General features: G+C 49.0%; 1 protein-coding gene across 26 annotated transcripts in view; it reads left to right on the plus strand.

The window, feature by feature from the left end:
• ABLIM1 (actin binding LIM protein 1) overlaps nucleotides 1-14164 on the plus strand; it is a 265125-nt gene that overhangs the window by 104873 nt on the left and 146088 nt on the right. The window contains exon 1 of one of the 26 annotated variants that reach the window (XM_037063855.1): nucleotides 2809-3182. The exons of the other annotated variants lie outside the window; for them this stretch is intronic. Coding sequence (XP_036919750.1) covers nucleotides 3167-3182 — 16 coding nt within the window. The 5' untranslated portion in view covers nucleotides 2809-3166. Of the gene's footprint in view, nucleotides 1-2808; nucleotides 3183-14164 lie in introns of those variants that run through there. 26 annotated transcript variants of the gene reach the window in all.

Consider the following 14164-nt stretch of genomic DNA (forward strand, 5'->3'; position numbering starts at 1 on the left):
GGAGGGCTCTTTTGGCAATGAGTCCAAAGGTGTGGAAGGATGATACCTGGAAACCTGGGGCCCTTGGCCAGAGAGGGGTCCTGAACTTCCCGCCCTGCAGGTGCACAAGCAGTAAGCCACCCCTGGCTCTGGGGAAGAGGCAGAGCCACAGGGAACGGGCTCAGTCAGGTTGCTTGTTTTCACGTTGTAAAGTTTCTGTCTTCACTGGCAGGGCTTCCAGTGAAATGACGTACTCTTGGAGTTTCGCCAAGAACGGCTGTGTGCTAACCGAACTTTTCTCTCTGGCAAAATGGTTTCTGTCCTCGGGTCACTTGTGGACAACCGTTGCTTCATTTTGTGAGTGACAGAAAAGGCGTGAGTCAGTTTGGGAAATAAAACAACAAGTAAATCGTGGTGTTTGTATTATGGTTTTATCTCATCTGAGTGGCATGAGATTAAGTTCTTTGGAAATCATCTCTAAGAAATAAGAATAAAGTGTCCTGCCATCCTGTGAATTGTAAATTTCTCATTGTTTCCTTGATTTATGTGGCCGGACCTCGTGTAGCTTTAACTGTGAAGTAGAAAATATCTACTCTGCTTCTGAAAGCTCTGAACTATTCGGCCCCAGGCGAGCAGACGCAAACAATTTGGTTTTACTCTCCCACATTCCAAAAATAACTTCAGTAATGCCCTCTTTGGTTATCTTGAAAGTGCAGAGTGGATGCTTTTATCCTAAAGTCGCAGTGTCTGATTGTCAGGGGGGACTTTAGCCAGATGACTGTTATTTAGCAACGAAATGCTGGTGACTCATTCACTTTGACTGTGGCACAGGAAAATTCTTTCCATGGAAAACACAGGAGGGGGGAACCTCTACGAGCCTCTGTGTAGTACTTTCCTTCAGAAAAGGCTTCTCTGGAAACGAAGAGGCGCCAGCTGCTACTCTGTCTGCTTAAGCTCCAGAGCTGCCAGAGAGCCTTTCTTAAACCAGGGGCTCTGGTAATTGAGCCACAAAGGTGTATACAGGTAGGTTCAGAATTGTAGAAAGGAGCCAGTTTAGTTAGTAAACTTTAATCTCAGGATGCAAAGTCGCCATCCTGGGTAAAAGAGAGGTTGAACTAATCTTATGCGTGCATGATTGGGTTGGGGGTAGAAACCTAATGGCATTTTACTATCACATTCCATTAGTGACCGAGGCTGAGACACTGTCCCCTTGGCCTTGAGCTAAATGACATGATCTCCTTGGAGAGAAGTGCCTAAGTGAGGTGCTAATGTGTTTACGGAGCAAAAAATATATATAATCAAATTAATTCACCTGCTAGGCTCACAGAACCAAACTATTCCAGCTCTCTGAGGTTAATTTTGTTTGCCAGCATCTCCTAAGGGCTCTGAGGGTGATTAGGAGGGGAAGAAGCAGACAAGTGCTGTTTCAGCCATGAAAATTTGGTCATGTGAAGGGCTTGTCCCCTCTGTACCCCTAATCCTGCCCATCCCTCTGGACAGGAGGTCGTGTTGCTCTCAGGCTTGGCTCACACTTATGAATGGAGGGTAGAGAGGCTGCATGAAGGCTCTTCAGTGCTTCTACTCCAACTGGCTGCTGCCTTAGGAAAAAACATGGCCCTGCAGGGCTGCAGGGGAGGCAGGGCACAGTGCGGGTGAAGTACGTGTCATAGAAAAGATGACCCAGGAGTTGGAGTGGACTTAGCCCTTACTTACACACTGAGACACCCAAGCTATTAATAGTAAAGCCCTGAGTCACAGATGTAGGACTGTCACAGCTGCTTGGGACCTGCTACCGCCACCCATCAGAAACCCCCGTAAAGGCCTGGCCCAGCCCCACCCGTGTCCTTTCAGCCATAAGCAACCTCCAAGTCAAAGATGAGGCAGGTGGATCGACTTCATTCTTTTCTGCTACCCTGGCTCTCTTAGCCGCAACACGTTACAATATTTGCAGTAAACACAGTCTAATACTGGCTGTGCGTTGTGGTTGGGAAAGATGTGTTGGCCATCTGCTGCTCTTCCGAGCGGTGCTGCGTCTGTCTTTTTGTCTCCTGCTCATCACGTTGTCCCCACACAGTGGATGTATATGATGTGTAGTGGGGACTAAACAAACCACCTGGGATCTGTGCGCTGGGGAGGCAGGTGGTGGCACTGGGTGGGTGTCCGCTTCCTGAACTTGGAAGTCCCCTGCTCTCAGGAGAGCGACCTGTGACCTGTGGGTCAGAAATCCAAAGTCTTGTTAGGAGCCACGGCTGCTGGGGTCAGGCTCAGGCTGGTGAGGGGGTGCCGGTGTGACTGCCTCTCGCCTTGTAGCTAGGGTTCCCTCCGCACATATACACACCCAAGGAGGGGTTTGTCTAAAATCCCAAATGAAGCAGAGAGAAGGTGGGGGTCAGAATCCTACCTAAGTGGATGAGTCAGAGTTTTACTTTGATCCTGAGTGAGGAATTGAATCCTGAAAAGATCCTCTCCCTGGCTCTCTCCTTGACTCAGTCCCCACCGCCGGCCCCGCCCCCACCCCACCCCCATTCAGGTAAACCAAAGCAGGGAGCAGCCGGGCAAATCAAATGCCATTATTTATTTTTCATTATGACTGAGCCGCCAGGACCTTAGAAGTTGGAGAAAATGAACTTGAAGGAGCCACTAGCATCACGTTTCGACTAAGGCTCATTTTTATTTATTCAGTGTGTCTGAAAGAAGCTGCAGAAAGAATGAAAGCAGCAGTAATAGGAAACGAATATGCTAACAATTGACTGGTTCTCCTTTGCCACCGCCCCCCCCCCCCTTTCTGGCAATCATTTATCAGACCTGGGGAGGGGTAGAAGCTCGGACTCGGGGCATTTCGTCGCCCGTGTTCCCGGGGCCTCGCGCGAGGAATGCAAGGTGGTGTCAATGACCAGAGATTAGGGCAGTGGAATTTTGCATTTGTCACAGCGGCAGCTGTACCCAAGGGCAGAGTCCCCGAGCAGGGCGCGGCCACCGCTCGGCGGCGAGAGCTGGGGCGGCACCGGAGCTTGGCCCTCGGAGCTGGGGGGCGGGATTTTAGAAACAAGTCCCGGACTTGGCGAGTGGATGCCGGGGCTTTTCCTCGCAGCCTCTGCAGCCGCGGATCCGCCTGCCCAGGCGCACTCCCACTCCTAGACTTCATTCCTCTTTCCTTCGGCGCTGCTCGCCAGAGGACCCGGTTGCCATGGTGAAGGAGAAAGGTAATTATAAATATCGATCGCTGCGTACGGTTGCAGAAGTTGGTGCCGCGGGGCTCGGCTACCTAATAATGGGCGATGATCAATGGCAAGCCGGGCAGACATGTTCTCGGTGCGAGAATCACTGCATTGTGAAGCCTCGCTTCCCGTGGACCGAGACTTCATTAAGAACATTTCATTTAGCCACAGCGTCCGAAACGCATCCTATTTCTGGAGTGTTTGCACAGCCGAGCTGCTGGTTGTGTGCCCGTTTGAATTGGGGTTGCATTTGGAATTTCTGGTTGTGTTTGAGACGCGCCTCTCTGCCTTCGCCCTAGCCTTCAGTCTCTCCCCCAGTCACCCCCGCCCCAATCAATGAGTTCATTAAGGTGTGTAAGGAAAGGGCCCCGCTACCAGGTTGGTGCTGTGGGGGACGCACCGGAGCCTGGTGAGGACTGGCTGAAAGCACAGGGGGGCTATTTTCAAGGTTTCAGGTGTGCTCCTTTCAGACCCTGGCATTTCACTGGTAATCCCTCTCCCAGGCGTCATCTGAGAGGGTGCGGTAGCAGTCCAAGGTGGCCAATTTGGACGCCAGGTCGCCTCTGGAGGAGCCCGTCTGTGAAGAGAGAGGGCGGGGCGCTGCGCACAGGTGCCCAGTATTTGTGCCCTGGGCGTGGTCCTGAAATGTGGGTGACATCTTTCAGAATTGAGTTACGGTTGAAATGACGATTTTCTCCAGGGAAGGCAAAGAACGCAGCAGTGCTTGGTTTTAATCGTCTAAGTCACATAGAAATCCATGTGTGCGAAGGAAGTGAAATGGTACAGGGGGATAAAGAGGGAGAAATGAAAGTGCTTCTCCGCCCCGCCCCCCGCCCCGCCCCTACCCAGTCAGCCTCCATTCCTCCTCCTTCCTGGGCAAGATTGTGAATATCTGCATCTTTCTAGACAGGCGATGGGTAGATGGATGGATGGATGGATGGATATGTAGTTAGATAGAAGTATTAAAATGGGATCATTTTATGATCACTTTTTCTGAGACTTAACTTTTTCCTCTTCCCTCTTCCCTTGAAGGTCTTAGGGACCTTCACCATATGATTTTAAAATGTGAGTGACCAGCCTTTAATTTGGCTGTTTCTGAGCTTGGTTTTATTCTGCCACATTTTCCTAGCGAGGGACATAGCTTCCTCCGTGGACAGGGACGTCGGCTCCTTTAGGGCTGTCTTGAACCATTTCAGTGATTTCTGTTTATCTACTTTCTCTTAAAGCCCCTCCAGGAAATAACTTTCAGGTGAACCTGCTGAACTCAGACTGATCCTTGTTGCTGGAAACTCCATTCAGTTGTATTGCACGAATGGGTGGACAAAGAATAGGGACATGACAGCGAACAGTGCTAAGGTTGTACCTTAGGACAAAGAGCGTGGTTCTGCTCCATCCGTTCTGCTCCCGCGCATCTTTACCAATCACTTGCTTTAGCTGTGGTCTTTCACTGAGTAAGTGGCAATTGAGTGAAGTGATTGGTGCCTATAAAGGTGCTTGTAATAATGTTTCCTCTCCTTTTCGGGTGCTTCCAAAAACCCTCAGAGTAACAAATACAGATGTTGGCATTTGATAAAGGTCAGGACTCTTCATTTCTACCCACCCCCACCCCACTAGAACAAGCTGGTCCCGATCTGTATTGCTAATGGACTGGGGTTTGTTTTTCCAATAGGAGTAATTTAGGAGTGATAGGAGAGAGGAGTACAGTCCCCGTGGGGCCCTGGAAGCCCCAGCCTTGCTTGCTGTGTGGTGTATGCCTTATCGATCAGCAGTCCCCAGGCAGCAACTCGCTTTTGAAGTCCTTGCAGACTTCTCAAGTCTCGGGTGGCCTGGGCTCAGGGAGACTGGGCTCAGTTTTGCTTTACTACTCGGTAGCCTCTTTCTAACTGGAACACTTTGGACGGGCCACCGAGAGGTCACATACTAGCGTTATCTTAGCCACTGATTAAAGGCTGTTCCTTTTTTATTTCGAGGTCTGTGTCAGTCCGCACTGCTGCCTCCCAGCTCTCTGATGGCACTGACCTCAGCCAACAGAAGAGGAAGGTGGGGGGGTTTGGTTTTGTTTTTGGCAGGTACACAAGAGCTGCCATGGGAAGAAAGGACTTTCATCGTAGCTTTTATAGAAGGGAACAGGGGAACGTGTGGTACAGGCTTGCCTCCTAGAGGTGGGAAGACAGGGGTTCCGAAAGGGAAAGTACATTGCTCAAGGACACGCGAGAGACATTGGACCACATGCTCATCCCGTGTTCCACCGAAGGTGCACATGGACCATCGACTGCACAGGCCAGGGGTGTTGACGTCCACTGGCCCTGCCACTAGGTGGGGAGCCTCTGAGAAGCAGCACTGTGTCCCCACCTCTAACTTCTGTGCGTAGCCTAGTGTCTGCCCCATCGCGGAGCCTCACGTAGCTGAAAACAGGTTGGCCTGTTCTCAGAGCCGGGACTAGAATCCGTGTCTTCTCGGGGTTCTGAGACCTTCCCAGTCCTTTCCATTCCTTCTTGCTCCAGAGAAGCCTGGCCCCTTCCTCCAGGCACTGGCGCGGGTCACCCTCAAGCAGGCTCCAATGAGGGCAGCATCCGTCCCGGGGGCGCGAAAGCCTTCTGAAGGACCCGCCTAGACCCTGCTATGCTCACCAGTGAGACGTGCTTTCATTCCCACCGCTTGTGCCGTCGTTTTCTCTCCTGGACGGAGTGTCACATGTCTGTCTGGTTTGGGGTTGATGCTGACTGCAGAGGACGCCTGCTGGCGGGTCACATCTCGGCTCGTGTAGAGTGGCATTTGCTGTCATACATTGACCCTCGTCATCTTTTGTGCTCCTCACCAGGCACCGGTTCACTTGCAGTTGCCAACACTTATTGATCAGGAATCTTGATGAAATGGTTATTTCTCGGATGTGTTCAAGGGCGCCGTATCCTTGCTGGATCCTGTAACCAAGAAGCAGGAGAGATTTTTGTGGGTTTATCGGTCAATAGCTGTCTTCCTGCATACACTCTGAGCCACCTAAGCCTCAGAGGTCCACTCTGCTCATTTAAAAGCTGTGATTGTCTTGCTTTCATGTGTTCCATTGCAAGTTTAAAAAACGTACACTGAAGGGATTTATTATCTCTTTTTGTGAGAGAAAACAAAAATAAATACTAGAGATTAAGTTACAGAAACACCCATCTAATTTATATAAGGATACTTTTGGCTTATAAGCCATGTGAGAGGAAAAGAATTTAGTAATGAGGGAGACATATCAAGGCAAGGTTTACCTCTGGGTACATCATTGTTTGTTTTGCTTTGTCTCCTGGGAGCTTTCTGGCACTGTTGCATGGTCCACTTTGTTTTTAGGGTAGAGTGGGTCCCAATACGACTCATTCCAGCCCACCCTCAGAGAAGACGTGTTCCCTATCCTCCTGACGTTCAGGTACACGGGACACACACACACACACACACACACACACGGCAGTCTTGGTTCTTGGCAGCTTCTCAGAACAGTGGTGTGCTGTGTCACGAACGTGTCCTGCAGCCCGGCACCAAAGTAATCCTCTTAGCACTTCGATGTCATCATATTTCCAGCTCAAAAACCTAAATGAGTGACAAGGGTAAAGTTCAAGGCTTCCTGCTAATTAGTCAGGGTTCTCCCCCAAGTTCTTAAATTACCTCCTCCCCATGCCTATCTAAGCCAATCTTATTTTTTTAATGTTATTTTTAAATCTGCTGGTTATTGAATACATACTAAGTGGCAGGCTTTGGGTTGAGAGCTTTACATACATGTTCTCTAATCTTTAACCCATGAAGGTGGTGGTATTACTCTCTCTCTCTTTTTTAAGATTTTATTTATTTATTTTTAGAGAGAGGGAAAGTAAGGGAGAAAGAGAGGGCAAGAAACATGGATCAGTTGCCTCTCTCACATGCCCTACTGGGGACTGAACCTGCAATCCAGGCCTGTGCCCTGACCAGGAATCGAACCTGCGACCTTTCACTGCAGGGTGATGCCCAACCCACTGAGCCACACCAGTCAGGGCATATTCCTGCCTTTTAAGAGATAAGGAAGAAGAGGCTCATGGGAGTCGAGAAACTCTCCAGAACTCACTTGGCTGGAAAGGAGAAGAGCTGATTTTCTCACCAGGCCTATCTAGCTCCCAAACCCGTGCTCATTGTACTTGTGTTCCACCCCCCACCCCACCCCCACCCCATTTTTCCTGTTTGAATAATCGTGGAGGGTTTTTCCCTCTCTAACCTTGCTCATTGCGCCCCTCCCGGCCTCGTGAAAAAGATACATTCTTCTTTCCTGTGCTTTTCAGAGACCTAACACAGGGCTTGCTTCCTCACAATGCTCGTCCGAGGCCCGTCCCTCCCGTACAGTCCTCTAGAGTTACTCCGCACACCTAAGCAAACACCAGAGAAATTAAACCACGCTTCAGTCACCTGTGTGGCTCAAGAAAGCGCTCTGTCTCTCCCCGAGCATCTGTTGACTTTATTCACGGTCTTGTGAAGCAAACTTTGGAGGTGTGGAGTGTCGCCGCTTCTATTGGTCTCCCCAATCCCATCCCTCCCAAAACGCACACCCGCACAGGCACCGCCCAGTCGGGCGTGTGCACACCACCTAAGGTGATGGAAGCTGGTTTCTCTTCTACCCCCCGGGGCAGTCTGAGGACAGTAGGTCTTTCTGTGCGGTGCGATAACCCCTCAGTCCCAGTCCCATTTCAGAGCCCCTGGTCATTGCTCGGCAGCCGCCCCTGGAGTCGATTTTCCAGCCCTGCTCCTCCCGTTGAGCTCAATGCCCCACCCCTCCTGGAATATTCTAGGTTCTTCATCTTTGCCTTAATGCAAAAAGCCCCGAGCCTTTCAAGGGGGCACCGATGATGAGGACATGTTTTAAGTAAGGTGTGAAGGGGAGCTACTGACCGAAGGAGACACCTTGATGCTGCAGGCTTCAGAATAAGTTGCTTTTGATTGGCCGCGACTGGTGCCCAATGTCATAATAACTTCCTTGCCCTCTGCCACTTCCTCACTGATGTCAAAAATGTTTATCCAGAAAGAAAAGAAGACTTCATTTTCACAGAGGTAAGGCTGGATGTGTAAATGAATCAAGAGAAGGAGCACTTAAGACTTAAAATGTACCTAAAACTCTTGGGAGCAATTTTTGTTGAGGAGTGAACTCAAGAACACGGAGACAGTGAGCGGCTCCCGGACTTTGGGAGGGAGGCCTGCCTCTTACCTCTCCAGTCACCTGCTCAGGTGACCAGGAAGGAAGAAACGACCCGTGCTGCATCACTGCAGCCCTCTTTTGAAGAACGAATCGACCTTCCCGTGTTCTTGCAGAAAACACATCCTAAGGAGACTCACCCTACCAAGAGGAAGGTCTTGGCATCACTTTGCGGAGGGGACCCTCTGTGTCATGACTTTTCACAGCCCTGGGGGCCAGGAAGGAGGGTCCTGAGATTGCTTGGCTCTCATCTGCCCAGGTCAATGTGCCGAGTATTTTCCCGTGCCAGCATTAGAGAGCCAGAGGCTCTCTAGATTAGAGGCTTTTCAGAAGGGCCAGGGAGTGGTGAGCGGTACAGGGTTTCTTCCCAGTGTGGCTGAGCCCGATCTGGGCTCAATCCAAACCGGCCCCGCTTCCTATTTCATTGTGTGTGGGTCTGAGGGTGACTCACACGGAGAGGCCTGTTTATCCCAAACTGGCAGGAGCTGTGAATTCAAGGGCAAACTGTGGGGAGGATGACTGTTTGTATGCATGACCTCTTTACTCTGAGACATTGTATCTGTGCTCACACTGACATGATTAACACCGTTGCGGCCCAGTGTGCCCTGGGGGACACCAGGGGTGCGTTCGTGTCCCATTGCCATCAAACAGGCTGACTCGCCTGGCTACTTAGGCTTAACCGTGAGGAACTTGGCTTTCTTCATACTTCCGGGGGAAACTACTCGCCCGGGTGGTGGTTTAGTCGGGAGGCATCAGAACCACCCGGAGGGCTTGCGAAAACTTGGATTTCTGAGCCCTGCTCCCAGAGTTTCTGATTCAGTCGGGCTGGGCCGGGGCCCGAGGTTTGGCATTTCTAGCAATCCCTGGTGATGTTGATGCTTCTGGTCCAGGGACCACACTTTGACCCTGTCCACATAATCCCCAGTCTCGGGGGGTAAAATGATCATCCCTCCGGGCTGATGAGTGAGAACTTTGATATAAACAGCCTCTCCATTCCCTTCTGTTAACTCGATCTTGCTTACGATGCACAGATGCCTAAGTGAAGGCAAAGGGCATCCTGCTCACGCTGCCCCCACCGCAGCATTGAGTGAGGACAGAGTTCACAGTAACACAGACCTGTGAGGTCCGAGCGACCTCAGGTGTGCAGAGAGCGGACAGGGCAGGTGCAGGAGGAAGTTGTAAGGTGCCTTTTCCTGGGAATGAGTCAGGGCTCAGGTTGGCTTGGAGAAGGTAGCACCCACTTGGAGTCAAGGCACAGGTGAGCATCGCTCCTAATTCTTGCAGGGTTAGGTGAGCATTTTTATTTGAGTTCACAGAGCCCTTTGGAATCATTTTATAAAAGAGAGTAGAATCTTGGCTGGTATGGCTCAGTGAACTGAGTACCAACCTGTGAACCTAAAAGTCACCAGTTCAATTCCCAGTCAGGGCACACGCCTGAATTGCAGTCCAGGTCCCCAGTAGGGGGCATGCAAGAGGCAGCAGATCAGCATTCTCACACACATTGACGTTTCTCTCCCTTCCTCTAAATAAACAAACAAACAAATAAATAAATAAAACCTTTTAAAAAGAAAGAGAATAGATACCATGGCTCGCAAAGTCCACAACTGTGACTTTACTTTTTGGGAAGCTAAAATATATTATTAAAATCTGAAGTGTTTTTTCCACCCCCACTGTGTCCAGTCTGTGTTCCAGCTGTCTATATTCTTTCTGTTCTTGTTCATTATCTGACACATTGTGAAGGGAGAAGTTTCAGAAAAATTAGGAAAAACAGGGAACGGTAGGAAAAGGTAGCAAGGTTACTTCTCCTGGGAGGGTCTGATGAGAAAAGGGTGAGGCGTCCATGCACCTCAGAGACATGGTGGGGCTGTGGGCTCCCAGGCCCATGGAGAGTCCTGTGAGGGACCCATGGGAGTGATAAGTGTGTGCTGCCCTGCCAGACCACCACCAAGGGACAGAGATTTTGGGCCACTGATAGGAATGGCACCTATTGGACCGGAGTCCAATTACGCTGTTCTTGCTCACCTGGAAAACACCGGGAGTGTGTGTGAAGGGCCTGGCCTGAAACTGCGAACCGAACCAATGGGCCTTCTGATTCCATCGCAGAGGTTTTGAGGTCTATTCTCTGCAAGACCTTTTGGGGATAAGCCGACACATTGAAAAGTTTCTGCCTTCAGTAGACCAGTGTTGGGAGGCCGATTGAGAATACAAATAGAGGTGATAGAGGGGATTAAATGAAGATAAACAATATTCAGCAGGGATTCAAAGGAAGAGTTAGTGTTTCAAGGAATATTTTGAAAGGGGGTCTTACAGAACAGGGAGCATTCCACCTGGCTTTGAGAGACCCTCCAAGTGTCTTAGGTAAGGAACGGTGTGTGGTTCAGCCTGCATCTGTAACACACTGTCTGCTGCACAGAATGTGCCCAATAGGTGTTGAATGAACTCATAAGTGAACTTTTGATGTGTGTGGGTGTGGAAGATGGGTATCCTTAAGGCTGATTCGGAACCTAATAAGTAAGCAATCTACACATAGAAACAAAATAAAATTTTGTTTTATTCCAGTAAAGAACACAGGTTCGTACATAAGTGATTATGGTACAAAGTGATATGTGTTCAACAGAGAACTATTAAAGTAACTCGAGACCACAGTGCAGCGAGTGATTCATTCTGCTGCAAGATCATGGCAGTCAGGGCTTTGAAGGACAAATAGGAGTGCAGCAAGTGGATAAAGAGAAAATTAGAGAAAGGTAGTCAAATGGGCAAAACACAAGCAACGAAGTGCAACCTGTGCCCGAGGAAATGGAGCCAGCTGGGTTTGGCAGGGGCTGGTGTTAGTTGCTTCGCCCAGCAGTGGACCTCAGGAAGGGTAAGCAGAGGGCTCCCAGGGTCAGGGTGGGTTGCAGATGGTTAGTACTCAAAGCTGTCCCTGCAGAGGCCTCCAAGAACTAGGCGGGTGGCCTGAATGTGTAGAAATTGGGGCACACTGGATGGCATGGCTCCCCCTATGGGGAAAGCCCCTGTGTCTCTCCAACTTGGTCCCACAGAGGGACGCAGGCCAGCAGGCCAGATCTCCCAGTTTCTAAGAGCTACTGGAAATAGGGATTTGTATGTAAATCTCCAGGTGATTAAATGTTAACAAATGATTCAACTTTCTCTTCAAAAATAATCTTTGTGTCGGCCAAACAAAACATGTTTGTGGGCAGGAGTCCGCCAAAAGGCCTCTTCCAGATGTGGTCTGGGGCTTCACACAGTGCTCGCCAAACCTGCCCACAGTGCAAACATGTTTCCACTCAACCAGGCTCACAGCTGGTGCACGTGTGCATGTAAATGGCTGAAATAGAAGCCACAGGGAACGATACCGATCTTTACTCCTTGCTACATTCTACTCTGTTTTTTCCAATCATGCCAGTCGTGATCATGGATCTCACTTCATGTTGCAGGGAGTTAAGTAAGACCTGAAGTTTGGAGACCATTGGTTTACAGCTTCTACACTGAGTTTTACTGGATGAAAACAGAATAAGGTCCCACGCTGAGCAGCTATATCTCCATCCTGTACACACTCATAATGATGCTCACTAGGCACAGTAGGCTGAGTTGGGTTTCTTCACTTGCAACTGGAGAAGTTTTAACAAAATAATTTCAAAAATTTGGTATTTATGACTTCATCCTCAACAGAAGTTGGCCAGAATTTGGTGTCGTCTTTTTGGGTGCTGGATACAGCTAAGAACCGACCTAGCTGCCAAGTTCAGAGTAAAAAGCTGCTTGGTTGAAGTTCAGCAGAAAGTCCTGAGAGAACCCCCACTCAGGCCTCCGCAGTTCTCAGTGTGGCACTTCTGGACCTACTTTTTCATGTGGAAGGACTTTTCCCTGTGATCTGCATCACTACTTGCAGACACGGTGCTCACCTGGTCCCCTTGCTTTTGCACCAAAGCTCAGGAGAGAAGGACAGGTTCGAGGCCTGGACAGTCTGTCACATACCACCTCACTGTCATTAGTGCAACAGCTCCTCACCTCCATCTGTTAGACTTTATGTGCTTACAGCTTTTGTTTTTAACATAGCAGAGCATTTCCAGCAATATTAAAATGTGGGGGCTTTGGAGAGAGGCCACCACTCCCTCGGGAATGTCAGAGGTGGGCTGTGACACCAACCTCCAGTGCAGTAGGAGAGGCATGGCCATCCTTTGGCTTCAGGGCACGCCTGCCACCGTCTCTGTCTCGAGGCAGAAGCGCCCTTGCTACATGCAGCAGGACTCGGAAAGAGCTCGGGCTTTCGAAAACAGAGCCCGAGAGGGGCTTCTTGCCATTGGAAGGAGTTGCCATGATGAGAGACCCCCTTGGGAAGGGCTGTGCCAGCATGGAAACCATGAGACCACAAGGAGGCAGTACTAATATGGTGGGCTTACATATTAAGTAGGCAAACAAGCCAGCTACTAAACATGAGTGAAGCAACAAGGCCAGACAGAGTGGCAGCTTGCTACGGCAGCAAGTAGCAGATACAGTGCTATTGGGGGTGGGGGACCGGTATGGTGCAAGATGACCAGGGTCAGTGTTGGCAGACAAGATGGGAAGTCCTCTGATGACAGGGCCTGGGGATGGTCTCCCTCCCAGGCACCTTGTGCAGGGGAGCAGCACTGTGGGGTTGTGCAATGTCGCCTGCATATCCTTGCCCAGAGGCAGTGAGCTGCCTGGAGCTGGGGTTGGTATCGGATGAACCACATCTCTGTCCCTTCCCAGAGGACAGAAAGCCAAGCTCTTACCCGATGGGAGATTCAGTTCTGTTCTTCAGTGAAAACAGAACTGAGAACGCCTACTTTTCTCCCCAGGTGGGGAGGTTTGATAAATTATCTAATAAGTTTAAGCATTGAAAAAAATTATTGATAGATCTGCAATAAAAAATGGTTTGTCCCTCAGAAACTAGGCAAGTGGGAGAAAAGGAAATGTTTAATCTGGGAGGAGGGGAAGAACATTGGACAGGAGAGGGACTGTACCCCTAGGATGGACTATAATAGGACAGTAGAACAGTAACAACATCTGCGAAGTGCAACACTGACCGCAGTGACCGAAGAGTACAGTGCAGCCATATTAGTAAGGGCAGTGTTTGAAGGTAATGGCTGGGTTGCATGTGGTGTTCAGAAATGCAGCTAGAAGACTGAAAAAAACACCAAAAGTTGAACACACCTGCCTATTGGGATAGGGAATGAGGGGCAGGCAATTGGAATCATGCATTATAAGCATATTTGCTTTTTATGCATATAAGCCTATTTAAAACTTTTAAAGAAAATCCAGAGTTTTTATAATATAGTACAATATACAGTATATATAGTTACAATATATCACTCACAGAATACAATTCCAAATTATGAGACACATGGAAAAAAAAACAGGAAAATGCAAACCTTACTAAAGAGAAAAGGCAATTCTTAAAGGTTGACTCTTGCATAACCCAGATGTTGGAATGATCAGACATGGATTTTAAAATGACTAGTATAACTGTGTTCAAAAATGGAAAGGAAACATGACCAGAATGAGCTAACAAATAGGAAATCTAAGCCAAGAAATTGAATCATTTGAAGTTACAGAACTGAAATTGTAGAAAAAGAGCCATCAGGAAATTATAGAAATGATATATGAGATGAAATATCTAAGATGAAAAAAATTACTGGGAACTTAACAGAAGACTAGAGATGACAAAGAAATCATCAGTGAACTTGAACACAGATCAGCAGAAATTATTCAATTTGAAGAACAGAAAAAATATTTTTAAATGAATAGAGCCTTAATA

The sequence above is a fragment of the Sturnira hondurensis genome, unplaced genomic scaffold (assembly GCF_014824575.4).
Source record: "Sturnira hondurensis isolate 20B ecotype Veracruz unplaced genomic scaffold, ASM1482457v3 Scaffold0014854, whole genome shotgun sequence".
Classification (NCBI taxonomy): Eukaryota; Metazoa; Chordata; class Mammalia; order Chiroptera; family Phyllostomidae; genus Sturnira; species Sturnira hondurensis.